The sequence below is a fragment of the Hyla sarda genome, chromosome 8 (assembly GCF_029499605.1).
Source record: "Hyla sarda isolate aHylSar1 chromosome 8, aHylSar1.hap1, whole genome shotgun sequence".
NCBI classification, from domain to species: domain Eukaryota; kingdom Metazoa; phylum Chordata; class Amphibia; order Anura; family Hylidae; genus Hyla; species Hyla sarda.
In genome coordinates, this window is record NC_079196.1 from 83,122,077 (window position 1) to 83,136,560 (window position 14,484).

At 41.7% G+C, this 14,484-nt stretch overlaps 1 protein-coding gene across 1 annotated transcript in view; it reads right to left on the reverse strand.

Moving 5' to 3' along the window:
• Positions 1-14,484, reverse strand: part of LOC130284952 (putative methyltransferase DDB_G0268948) — a 139,841-nt gene that overhangs the window by 49,706 nt on the left and 75,651 nt on the right. The window contains exons 3-5 of the mRNA XM_056535935.1: positions 7,065-7,228; positions 6,757-6,970; positions 4,383-4,483 (exon numbers count right to left, since the gene is read on the reverse strand). Coding sequence (XP_056391910.1) covers positions 4,383-4,483; positions 6,757-6,970; positions 7,065-7,228 — 479 coding nt within the window. The remainder of the gene's footprint in view (positions 1-4,382; positions 4,484-6,756; positions 6,971-7,064; positions 7,229-14,484) is intronic.

Here is a 14,484-nt window from a genome sequence, read left to right on the forward strand (position 1 = left end):
CAGCTGGAGGCTCCGTTTTGGAAACAGTAGCGTACCAGACGTTTTTCATTTTTTGGGGGGAGGGGGGCTGTGTAGGGGTATGTGTATATGTAGTGTTTTTTACTTTTTATTTTAGGTTAGTGTCAGTGTAGTGTAGTGTTTTAGGGTACAGTCACATGGGCAGAGGTTCACAGCAAGTTTGCCGCTGGAAGTTTGAGCTGCAGCGCAAAATTTGCGCCATCTCAAACTTGCAGCACTCACTGTAAACCTCCGCCCATGTGAGTGTACCCTGTACATTCACATTGGGGGGAGGGGGCAAACATCCAGCTGTTGCAAACTCCGAGCATGCCCTTTGGCTGTCCGTGCATGCTGGGAGTTGTAGTTTTGCAACAGCTGGAGGAACACTGGTTTGGAAACACTAAGTTAAGTAATAAACTTTCAAGTGTTTTGCAACCAAACTTGGTGTTTCCAAACCAGTGTGCCTCCAGCTGTTGCAAAACTACAACTCCCAGCATGCATGGTCTGTCAGTGCATGCTGGGAGTTATAGTTTTGCAACAATTGCAACAGCTGGAGGCACTGAGGTAGGAAACGGACAATGTTTCCCAACTAGTGTGCCTCCAGTTGTTGCAAAACTACAACTCCCAGCATGCCCAGACTGCCAAGGCATGCTGGAAGTTGTAGTTCGGCAATATCTGAAGGATCAGATGTTGCCGAACTACAACTTCCAGCATGCTTGGGCAGTCTGGGCATGCTGGGAGTTGTAGTTTTGCAACATCTGGAGGTCCACAGTTTGGAGACCACTGTATAATGGTCTCCAATCTATGCTCTTCCAGATGTTAGAGAACTACAACTCCCAGCATGCCTGGACAGACTGAGCATGCTGAGATTTGTAGTTTTGCAACATCTGGAAGAGCACAGATTGGAGACCATTATACAGTGGTCTCCAAACTGTGGACCTCCAGATGTTGCAAAACTACAACTCCCAGCATGCCCAGAAAGCCAAAGGCTGTCTGGGCATGCTGGGAGTTGCAGTTTTGAAACTCTCAGAGGCAGCAGTGAGATCGCTTTACGGCGATCTCACTGCTGCCAATGAAGATGCCGCACTCCTGCCGGAAACTCACCTCCGGGACGCAGCGCAGCCAGGACCGCATGCAGGACGCCGGGACCGCCGGGACCGCTCGGGACACCGCTCCGACGGGTAAGTGACGCCGGGGGATGGGTCAGGGACACTTAGCAGAGCGGTGTGTGTCCCGATCCCCGTGATCCGGACTCACACACCGCGCTGCTAAGTATTCTGATAGCGAAACGCTGCTATCAGCTAGTCAGATTTGACCAGCTGATAGCAGCGATCGCTGGGGGGGTGGGGGATGAAACCCCCCGTGGTCGCATGGTAAGATGGCTGGCTATCAGTGATAGCCACCATCTTTCCGGGCGCTGCGGGATGCCGCGAGTAGCGGCAGTAATCTCCATGACGTACCTGTATGTCATGGGTCGGGAACACCTTGCCAACCATGACGTACAGGTATGTCATAGGTCGGGAAGGGGTTAAAGCTGAATTTATTCTTCAGCGTTTCTTCTCATCTGGCCAATCTCCTCCTACTGGTGCTATTGGCTTAGAGGGAGAGAGACAAGAGGAGATAGGACTATTAGGTTTTTTGATTAATCCCCTATTTTCTGATCAAGATAGAAATGTATTTAGCACACATGGCGTTAGCAGATGAAAATCCTGTGGTGAACAACCCACCTGAAAAACCTTTTACTTTGAATCCACCATTGTCATTGTTGCAGGCAGGTGTTCAGTTACTGAACCCCTGTCTCAATATTTAGACTGGGAATATGTCTTCTATTGACCACTATCCTTTCACATTTGAAGGAACCCAACACTTATTACATATTTTGGAAGAATTTGGTTGGAAAAAAGATATTTCTTTGGCCAGTATTGACGTGGAAAGCCTCTTTACCCGCATTCTGAGGAGGCTGTCCATCGTCGTCTAAGCCAATCCCAACAGCACAGTAAGAATTACATAAATTATATATGTGAAATGCTCCAGTACGTGTTAAGTCATAATTTGTTTCAATTTAATAACAAGTGGTACAGTGAACGAGCCGGTACTGCCATGGGGACCCCAGTGGCCCCCTCTTTTGCAGATATTTTTTGGGGGGTCCTTAAGGATGAGTTAGTATTTTCTAATAAGAATCCTTTTGTAAGGCATCTTGCACTTTACATCCGTCATGTGGACGACATTTTGATAGTTTGGTCCTGGTCAGAAACACTAATGAACATATAATACAAACATATGATTTTTACATGCCATATTAGAGGAGACAGTATAGAGTTTTTGGATACACGGTTAGTAGTAAGACATGATAGTTTGAGATTGAGAAGTATAGGAATTCTACCGCAACAAATTGTTTGTTGCGATATGATAGTTTCCACTCTCAACATTTAAAAAAAAATTACCATGTGACCAATTTGTGTGATTAAAACACATCAATAGTAAAAATAAAGTTTTTGAAAAACAAGCTATGAAGTTGTGGGAACAATTAGAAGCTAGAGGTTTTCTCAAACCCTTATTAAAAGAAACATTAAATAAAATTAAAAAAAACTTCCAAGAAACGCATTATTATTTAAAAATAAAATAGAAAAAAAAAAAAACACAAAAAAATGTTTCCTTTTCTTTTGCCTTTAGCCCCATGGCAGACAAGATCAGGTCAGCTATCCATAAAAAATGGTACATACTACAAAATAATGAGATCCCAAGTAAAACTCCATTAAATAAGCCTTACCTAACTAAATGTATTAGGGATTATTTGGTATAAGGTAGGCTACAGGAAAAAAATTTGGAAAATTGGATTAAAAGTTGACTTATACTAGGAATTTTAAGTGTGATCAGTGTAATTTGTGGAGGTCACAACAAAGCGCTCTGTGAAGCGTGAAACTGGCCTGACAGGCATAATGTTGTATGCATATCCAGTTCGTACACTAGGGACCCTATGATCTCCCTGCTGCATTTGTTTAGAGCATCGGGTGCAGCTCTGGAGGCTCGTGACGTCACAGCGGGGTGTGACCGTGACATCAGGATCCAGTCATCTGGCACGGAGCGAAGTGTGCTCCATGCACTGGATGTCTGGGGTGCTGAAGAAATGCTAAGTATCTTTAGAAACTCTTTGCTTTGCTTTTAGTTTGCTTATTGATATGGATTTTTGCATTCAAATATATTTTTTTTTACCTGTGTCATTTAATTTACTTTCAAAATTCTGCTAGAAAGAATTTAATTCTAGGAGCTTAGATACATTTTCCAAAAGCTAGTATTACTTAAAAAAAAAATAATAATAATAATAATGCATGTACCGTATTTATCGGCGTATAACACGTACTTTTTAGGCTAAAATTTTTAGCCTAAAGTCTATGTGCGTGTTATACGCCGATACACCCCCAGGAAAGGCAGAGGGAGAGAGGCCGTCGCTGCCCGCTTCTCTCCCCCTGCCTTTCCTGGGGTCTAGAGCCCTGCTGTCGGCCCTTCTCTCCCCCTGGCTATCGGGGCAGCGGCACCCATTGCCGGCGCCGCTGCCCCGTTGCCTCCCCCCATCCCCGGTGGCATAATTACCTGTTGCCAGGGTCGGGTCCGCGCTGCTGCAGGTAATTATGCCACCGGGGATGGGGGGAGGCAACGGGGCAGCGGCGCCGGCAATGGGTGCCGCTGCCCCTTCTCTCCCCCTGGCTGTCGGCGCCGCTTCTCTCCCCCTGGCTATCGGCGCCGGCAATGGGGCGCCGGCACCGATAGTTAGGGGGACAGAACGGGCAGCGGTGCCGATAGCCAGGGGGAGAGAAGGGCCGGCAGCAGGGCTCTAGACCCCAGGAAAGGCAGGGGGAGAGAAGCCGGCAGCGACGGCCTCTCTCCCCCTGCCTTTCCTGGGGGTGTATCGGGGTATACATGCGCACACACGCACCCTCATTTTACCATGGATATTTGGGTAAAAAACTTTTTTTACCCAAATATCCTTGGTAAAATGAGGGTGCGTGTTATAGGCCGGTGCGTGGTATACCCTCGATAAATACGGTATGTTTGGAGGTAAAATAAGTAAAACATTTACATTTCTTGAACTCACACAAAAAAGAGAGTCTGCGGCACTCAAGGGATGGATGCAAATACACGTCTAGGTGTTCTGACATGTCCTTCCTTTGTAGCTGTTTGGAGCCAATAAAGAAGACTTTTATTTGCAATCCCTCGAGTGCCACAGACTTTCTTTTTTGTTTGAGTTCTACAATTTTCTACCTTTATGCTGAGTTTCAAAGGTTATCCATTGGATGATTGTGTCCAGCTCCTGTAGCTGATTAACCCCTACATGTGTTGTATAGCGGAGTGGTGCCAATCTACATTGCTCTCAAAGTGTTACTTACCATTTCTTGTCTTTTAGTTGTATAGCCTCATATATATTATAGTACTGACAAAACATGGGCTTTAAGCTTTTATCATCTTGCTGGACCAAAATATCCCACACCTACAAAAATTTAAAAAATTATTCATGAAAAGAAATACATGTATTAATAATATTTTAATCAGGGTCTGACTAAATCATATTACTTTTGTGGGCCAAGGCTCTAATAAAATTTAACGGGCCACCAAAGTTACAATACAAGACAGTGCCATGTGCAGGGGGGCAGACAATGAAGCCATTAACATCACTTGAGGCTTTATGTCAAAAGTTGATTCACAAATGACCCTTTCTAGAAACTACAGAAAGACAAGAAACTAATGTGGACACTACTAAAATAGTAGGGCAAGCTTAAGGGAATTAAAACACAGTAGAATTTTGTATATGAACTTGGGGACATGCACAGATATTTTGGTGGGCAGGAGCTCAGACAAAAAGGCACTTCACTGTGTGTATTATCCTTGTACTTTGACATCTCTGTGTATAATCTCTGTACTGGGACATCACTTTTTGTATTGCTACTGACCTAAAACATCAAGGGCACTGGCACACTGTGTTCCATCATGCTCAATAAAAAGTACAACACAAGTCAACATACTGTACTGTGACATCACTGGATGTATTATCTCTGTTCTGTGACATCACTGTGTATATTAACCCTGTACTGTGACATCACTGAGTGTATTATCCCTGTGCTGTGACATCACTGTGTATATTATCCCTGTAGTATGACATTACTGTGTGTATTATCCCTGTACTGTGACATCACTGTGTATATTATCCCTTTGCTGTGACATCACTGTGTGTATTATCCCTGTACTGTGACATTACTGTGTGTATTATTCCTGTACTTTACAGGGATAATATGCAGAGTGACATTGCAGTACAGGGTTAATATGCATAGTGATGTTACAGTACAGACCTAATACACAGTAATGTCACATTACAGACATAATACACATAGTGATATCACAGTACAGGGATAATACACAGTAATGTAACAGTGCAGGGGTAACACACACACACACACAGTGATTTCACATTACCTGGTTAATATGCCCAGAGATGTCACAGTACAGGGATAACACACACAGTGATGTTACAGTACAGGGATAATATGCACAGTGATGTCACAGTACAGATAGGGTGCACGGGGGAAGGGGGGGTGCATGGCGGAGTGTCAGCGTGACTAATGCTGCAGCTCCTTTTGTGAGGGCAATAGGCAGGGCCAAGGGCAGAATTTAAAGTGGGACCCACTGGCCCCCCTGTTAAAGATCATTTACTTGTTGTGCTGAATCTCAGCTAATCTAAGTGAATGGGTTGTTTTGCAAACTGCAAATGGCTGCAACCATGATCTGACAAACGAGATAAATCCATGTGGATTGGTTATGACTTTTAACCACTTAAGGACATACGCCGTATATGTATGGTGTGGCCGGCTGGTACTTTGTGTACAGTGCCGAGCCTTTACAGGAAATGCGTTTCCTTCACAGTTCTGGCAGCAACTGGAGACTCATCCCCAATGGCAGACATTAGCGATCATGCTGATGCCCACCATTAACCCTTTAGATACTGTAATCAATGCCAATCATGACATTTATAGGGAAAATGGAAATTATGGTGGGTCTGAGGGGTCTCATTGGACCCCCCCAGTGCAATCACGGGGGGTCCAATGAGTAAAAATGGTGTCCGGAGGTCTTTTACCCTTCTTTGTGCTGCAGGATAGCTGATCTTCTTGTGCAGGCTGTATAAAAATATTGCTGATAGTACTGATCAGTATTTTATTATATCATAGTATCAAATGTCCGAAGAAAATAAAAAGTGGTAAACAAATGACCCTCATACAGCCGCGTATGCTGAAAAATAAAAGAATAGGACAATTTTAAACATACTTCTTTTGTCTGAAAAGTTTGAGTTTTCTTTTAAAAGCAGTACAATAATAAAAAAAGCATGTAACCATTTGTATAATTTTAATATTTTTCACTCACAGTTTTTACTGTGTAAAAACTAAGCCCCCGAAAGTTGCTAAATTGTGGTTTACTTTTCAATCCCCCCTCTTAACAAGCCTTATAAAGATTATGTCTCTTAGAGGGTGAGGAGGGAAAACAAAACAGCAAAAATAAAATTGATTGTGTTTTGGCTGGATTTTACCACAATTTTGCACAAATTGTGGCAGAATGCAATAATATGCCTGTCAATAGGGCATCAAACGGCAAGTTTAGAAAAAGGGCAGGGGCTCAAGCCCCCCTTTTATGCTTATGGGGGCATGTCCCTGTATGAAATCATAGCTGTAAAATGTAAAAGTTTATAGGTTATACCTAATTTTAACAGTATGCTACCTTAGACATTGCTATGTTTAGTTCACGTGACAAATCTTCATATTCAATGACCGTGTTTGGATAAAAAGCGTGTACAGCCAGACATCCTTTTGTTTTCAATACTCGAACTGCCTCACTGGCAAATATGTCCTCTTTAAACCAATGAGCAGCAAGAGCGGCATTCACCAGGTCCACAGAATTATTCTCCATGGGTAACTTCTCAGCCGGAGCCACCCTATAGACAGAAGAGAGATGAATATTACTGTGACCAGTGCAATCCCATCCAATCATTAAATTATCAGAATTGGTAAATCCAGTGTAATACTCACATGTACGACACATTGTTTGCTAAACTATTTTTTTTAGCCACATTTATTTGGGATTCACTGATATCTATTCCCACAACCTTCTTGAAGTGAGGAGCTAGAGGTAAAGTATAACGTCCAGTCCCACAGCCAACATCCAGCGCCATTTCTAAAGGCCTCCCATCTGTCTATGGAGAAAGGCAGAGTACATTTAGTACAGCTGAAAATCTTTCCACATACAATATTGAAAGCTGTATATGGTAGGTACATACAATAATTTAGTATGTATATGCAGGGTGGGCCATTTATATGCATACACCTTAATAAAATGGGAATGGTTGGCGATATTAACTTCCTGTTTGTGGCACATTAGTATATGTGAGGGGGGAAACTTTTCAAGATGGGTGGTGACCATGGTGGCCATTTTGAAGTCGGACATTTTGAATCCAACTTTTGTTTTTTCAATAGGAAGAGGGTCATGTGACACATCAAACTTGTTGGGAATTTCACAAGAAAAACAATGATTTGCTTGGTTTTAACATAACTTTATTCTTTCATGAGTTATTTAAAAGTTTCTGACCACTTATAAAATGTGTTCAATGTGCTGCCCATTGTGTTGGATTGTAAATGCAACCCACTTCTCCCACTCTTCACACATTGATAGCAACACCGCAGGAGAAATGCTAGCACAGGCTTCCAGTAACCGTAGTTTCAGGTGCTGCAGAATGGGCAAAACAAAAATTGGAACAGGACCCTCAGTTTACACAGAAGATTTTGATCAGTGATGAGGCAAACTTTTATGTGAATGGTGAAGTTAATAAACAAAACCACCGCTATTGGTCTGACACTAACCAACATTGGATAGATCCCTCCAATACTGTTGGAACACAAAAATTGATGGCATGGTGTGGTATATGGGGTACAAAGATAGTGGGGCCATTCTTCATCAATGGAAACCTCAAGGCCACTGGATATGCGAAATTGCTACATGATGATGAGTTTCCCTCTTTATGCACTGAAGCTGGCATGTTCCCTGAGTTTTTCCAGCAAGATCGTGCACCACCACATTATGGGTGTCAGGTCCGAGCATTCCTTTTTTTTTTTTTTTTTTGACATTTAACACACGCTCATTTATTAGCCCTTCTGTTTCTGTGAAGAACACACATAACCCTATCATTTAAAATGGGATTCGTGAAGAGTTTCTTAAATTTTTTTTGTTCCCATAATTGAAAAGTTCACACTATTAACTCAGCCCAAGCTATTCCATTAAAGAACAACTGAGTGACAACAGATATTTCAACATTGCAGATGTTCCTTCCTAACCTTAAAGGACATGTATCATCATACAATTACACATCATTTAAATCACTTTTTATGACACACATGTTTTTTAGTTTACTCGAGAGGTTTTATTTTCGTGATACCAAGGAAAAGAACCAATCAGATTGCACAATTTTGCCTATAATGTTGTGCTTTCTTAAGACTTCTCTTAGGGATAAAGGGCTCTGTGCCCCTTGCTGGTCTAGTGGTCGATTCTTGGGATAACATTTAGCAGGTGGGAAGCCAGGAGTGTTAAATGAGTAGTTGAAGATAATGTTGCTATGGGAAAAAATAAATAAAGAAATAACATATAAAATGCACATCTGTACATCTCTTTAGCAAGAGCTAGAAATATAAATGTGATCAGGAAGTCTTCAAGTCTGCAATGGGAGTTGGGTACGTCAAGTTTTGAGTAACGTTAGTTTAAGGGGTATTCCGCCCCTAGGCATCTTATCCTCTATCCAAAGGATAGGTGATAAGATGTCTGATCACGGGGGTCCGACCGCTGGAGACCCCCTGCAATCTCTGCTGTGGCACCCCAGACATCTGGTGTACAAGCATTTCTAGATGAACAGTTTCCTGGAAAGTGGATTGGTCATTGTGGGCCAGCTGAATGGCCCCCAAGGTCTCCCGATCTGACCCCCTTAGACTTTTATCTTTGGGGTCATCTGAAGGCAATTGTCTATGCTGTGAAGATACGAGATGTGCAGCACCTGAAACTACGGATACTGGAAGCCTGTGCTAGCATTTGTCCTGCGGTGTTGCTATCAGTGTGTGAAGAGTGGGAGAAGAGGGTTGCATTAACAATCCAACACAATATGCAGCACATTGAACACATTTTATAAGTGTTCAGAAACTTGTAAATAACTCATGAAAGAATAAAGTTACGTTAAAACCAAGCACATCATTGTTTTTCTTGTGAAATTCCCATTAAGTTTGATGTGTCACATGACCCTCTTCCTATTGAAAAAACTAAAGTTGGATTCAAAATGGCCAACTTATAAATGGCCGCCATGGTCACCACCCATCTTGAAAAGTTTCCCCCCTCACTAATGTACCACAAACAGGAAGTTAATATCACCAACCATTCCCATTTTATTAACGTGTATCCCTATAAATGGCCCACCCTGTAGAAGTGGAAGACGGCACTCTAGACAAGGGTGGTGAAAAACTCCAAGTGCTTTTATTCACCCATCTAATAAGAATTCCTGCAATGTAAATATGCTTGAAAAAGACTTCATTGTGAAGTTGAAACATTGCATGTATTCTTCTTTGAGTGGTAAATAAAAGCTATTTTTCACTACCATTGTCTGGAGTGCCGTCTTCCACTTCTATGTACTGGATTTCCGTGGCCGTGGTCGGGTCTTGAGGATTGAGCACCCAAGAACTAAAGTTTGACACTGCAGCATTCATCTCTTGCATATTTTTGCACTTTGTACATCCTCTTGAAAACACTAGGGCATAGTAGTTGGAAATAATTGTCTGCTTACACAGAAGATTTATAACTATCATCAGGTCAACATTTGCCAGAAATCGTTATTATATCATTCAACAATGGGAAAGGGGGGGGGGGTGTAGCCCTTATTCTCTCACATGGAATCTTTGGGTTCTACCCCTTGTATTAATTTTTGTCTCTTTGATGGGCACAATCCATTTGCTCTGTTTTATTCATTTGTAATGTGCACCTGTTGTGCTCATTTGTGTCAAATCCTGCAAGCAATTGCAGAATATACATTCCTCAACTTTGAAATTGCAACACCAAGAAAAACAAGTTGTGAGGTTATGCAAATCAAAGATGTAGCCATAGGCACTAAGATCTGCAAATTGTTAAATTTTGACACACCTAGCTCCAATCTGTGGCATGTAAGATGGTTTTTAATTAAATAAAAGCCAGATCAAAAGCAAATATTTTCAGTCACCTGAACTTCAGAAATCAGATCAGTCAGTACAGTATAATTAGCGAACTGAGGTAGTTGGACCCCTCTAGTCTTCATTAGGTAGTTGGACCCCTCCAGTCTTCATTGCAGGTACACTGACAGCTCACCATTACATTGATTTGGCCAAGTAACCGGTAGTAAAGCCATTTCTCTGACGTGTTCAAGGAGCTGTTTTCAACAGCTACAACCTAAATGTACTAACTTCACATGCAGTGTCTATGGAATTTTCTCTCTTTGAGCATATCTGGGAGGCCTTGGTCAACACTGAGTACAAGTAACCCAAGGAGGGTGAGGGGTCCTCAATACTGAACAATCAAAACCCCAGGGCCTAAGCCGAGAGTCACTAACACCCCTCTTGATATCTCACCCCCCATATGTTACCTTTATTGTTTACATTAAAATATAGAATACCATTGCCATCTATGAGCCTCTTGACAAGCAGTTGTTACAGCGAGACATGTTGAGGAGGGCATCACAGTCTGTATTTAAAAGGGGTACTCCGGTGGAAAACTTTTTTTTTAAATCATCTGATTAGATGATTAAGTTAAACAGATTTACAAATTAATTCTATTAAAAAATCCTAATCCTTCCAGTACTTATCAGCGGCTGTATACTACAGAGGAAATTCTTTTCTTTTTGGATTTCTTTTCTGTCACGACCACAGTGCTCTCTGCTGACACCTCTGTCCATGTCAGGAACTGCCCAGAGCAGGAGAAAATCCCCATAGCAAACATATGCTGCTCCGGAGTACCCCAAACATATGCCACCGGAGTACCCCTTTAACATTTCATACTGTGGTGAAGTGATATGCAGGTTTCTGCAGCACCTGACTTGGGTGGAGTGCCCAATGGATCATCTGGGGTATGGATGTGGGGTCATTTTGGGAACATCTTTGGACCTGATAGCTATTGGACCTGATGAAGAGGGGGTCCCACCCCTTGAAACACGAAGTCCTAGCGCTCCTTCCAAAATAAAGAATTTTTGTTATTTTATTCTTTGCCTCCATCCCTCTGTTGAACCTCTGTTAGAGCAGAGAGACTCTGGGTGAAGCGCCTGGTGGAGCCACCTTTTCCTTGCTGCCTACGCTGTGGGCTTACCTCTGCTATCTGCTGAACCGACCGAAGTCTACCTTTGGACGGGAGAGCTCCTGGCTGCACCCCGGCTACCTGCCCTATCTATAGAGCGAGACGCTAATTCAGATGTAGTGCTCTAAGTACAACATTACCAGGTGTACACTAACCTGCTATCTTTTCTGGATACATTGCTATTGAATTTACGGCACTTAAGTGCTCTTCTTTTCCTTTTTACAAATGTAATTGTGATTGACATATGTAGGTCTGTGGGGTAAGTGGATAGAAGCCAAGTAGATTGCCACTAACTCAATTACAGTGGGGATCAAAAGTTTGAGCACCCCATGTAAAAATTTGTATAATTAATGTGCATAAAGAAGTCAAGGAAAGATGGAAAAATCTCCAAAAGGCATCAAATTACAGATTAGACATTCTTATAATATGTCAACAAAAGTTAGATTTTATTTCCATCATTTACACTTTCAAAATAACAGAAAACAAAAAAAAAATGGCGTCTGCAAAAGTTTGGGCACCCTGCAGAATTTATAGCATGCACTGCCCCCTTTGCAAAGCTGAGACCTGCCAGTGTCATGGATTGTTCTCAATCATCATCTGGGAAGACCAGGTGATGTCGATCTCAAAGGTATTAAATGCCCAGACTCATCTGACCTTGCCCCAACAATCAGCACCATGGGTTCTTCTACGCAGTTGTCTAGAAATCTGAAACTGAAAATAGTTGACGCTCACAAAGCTGGAGAAGACTATAAGAAGATAGCAAAACATTTTCAGATGTCAGTATCCTCTGTTCAGAATGTAATTAATAAATAGTGTTGCTCGCGAATATTCGCAATTCGAATATTATTTGCGAATATCGCATATTCGCGAATTCGCGAATTTCGCGAATATAGCGCTATATATTCGTAATTACGAATATTCTTTTTTTTTTTTTTTTTATTTGTTTCTTCACAGTACACATCACAGTGATCATCCCTCTCTGCTTCCAGCTTGTGTGGTGTAAAGAAGGCTGTAATACTACTGTGTGAGACTGCCGTGCGAAAATTCGCATATGCGAAAATTAGCACATGCGAATTTTCGCATATGTGAATTTTCGCATATGCTAATTTTGTATATGCAAATTTTCACATATGTTAATTTTCACATACGCAAATTTTCGCATATGCGAAAATAAAACGAGGAGATAACGAATATGCGAATATTCGCGAATATATGACGAATATTCGTCCATATATTCGCGAATATTCGCGAATTCGAATATGGCCTATGCCGCTCAACACTATTAATAAATGGCAATCATCAGGAACAGTGGAAGTTAAAGCAAGATCTGGAAGACCAAGAAAATTATCAGACAGAACAGCTTGCAGGATTGTGAGAAAAACAATTCAAAACCCACGTTTGACTGTACAATCCCTCCAGAAAGATCTGGCAGACACTGGAGTTGTGGTACACTATTCCCCTATAAAGAGATACTTGTACAAATATGGTCTTCATGGAAGAGTCATCAGAAGAAAACGTCTTCTTCGTCCTCACCACAAAAATCAGCATTTGAACTTTGCAAACGAACATATAGACAAGCCTGATGCATTTTGGAAACAACTTCTGTGGACCGATGAGGTTAAAATTGGCCGGAATGAGCAAAGGTACATTTGGAGAAGGGGAACAGAATTTAATGAAAAGTACCTCTGTCCAACTGTTAAGCATGGGGGTGGATCAATCATGCTTTGTGATTGTATTGCAGCCAGTGACACAGGGAACCTCTCATGAGTAGAAGGAAAAATGGATTCACTAAAATTTCAGCAAATTTTGGATGCTAACTTGATGCCATCGGTGAAAAAGCTGAAGTTAAAGAGAGGATGGCTTCTACAAATGGATAATGATCCTAAACACACCTCGAAATCCACGGGAGATTACATCTAGAGGCATAAACTGAAGGTTTTGCCATGGCCTTCACAATTTCCTGACCTCAACATCATTGAAAATCTATGAATAGACCTTAAGAGAGCAGTGCGTGACAGACAGCCAAGAAATCTCAAAGAACTGGTAGACTTTTGTAAGGAAGAATGGGCAAAGATACCTCAAACAAGAATTGAAAGACTCTTGGCTGGCTACAAAAAGCGTTTACTAGCTGTGATACTTGCCAAAGGGGGCAGTACAAAATATTAACTCTGCAGGGTGCCCAAACTTTTGCAGACGCCATTTTTTTGTTTTCTGTTATTTTGAAAGTGTAAATGATGGAAATAAAATCTAACTTTTGTTGACATATTATAAGAATGTCTAATCTGTAATTTGATGCCTTTTGGACATTTTTCCATCTTTCCATGGCTTCTTTATGCACATTATTACAAATTTTTACCTGGGGTGCCCAAACTTTTGATCCCCACTGTATATTCGCATACGTGAATATTCGTGTATTCAAAGAAGAAAACAGTGAGGGGGTGGGCAACTTTACTATTGGTTGCTAGGAATGTTGTTGATAACCTCTGACAAGTGTATTTGCATCATTCTAATTGGCCCACAAGGGAAAAGAAGGAATATGTGAATATTCACACATGCAAATATGCGAATATGCGCACATGCGTAAAAAAGTGAATATTCGTAATTTCGAATATATAGCAAATATATTCACAATATCAGCGAATGTGTGAACTTGCGTTATTCGCGATAAAAATTTGAAATGCGAATATTCAAGCCCAACACTATTCCCTTAGAGTTGTCCGCTGCAACCTACGGTGTACGTTAAGGAGTGTTCTATGTATGTAATGTTCTCCATGTTTGTACATCCCTATTCTATCTGCAGTAATAAGGGTTAATAATCTTGCATCACCCGACCAATTGGCAAAAAACAACACGCACAAAGTATTTGGGTCAACAATGGGCCCCAACTTTAATTCTAACCTGTAAGGAACTCTCATTTGCACTAAACCACATTTTCCTCCTACCTCAAAAGGATTGCCCTTCACCACTCCTCAGCAGGACTGGGTGCCGAGGTCAACTGTGTTTTAGAGGGGGAGTTTGTGGTGTCCCAGCACCAATAGCTACCATGTGGCTTTGGACTGTCTAAGGCAGCTTGGTAGAGTACGCTGTTGGGCCCACTAAAAT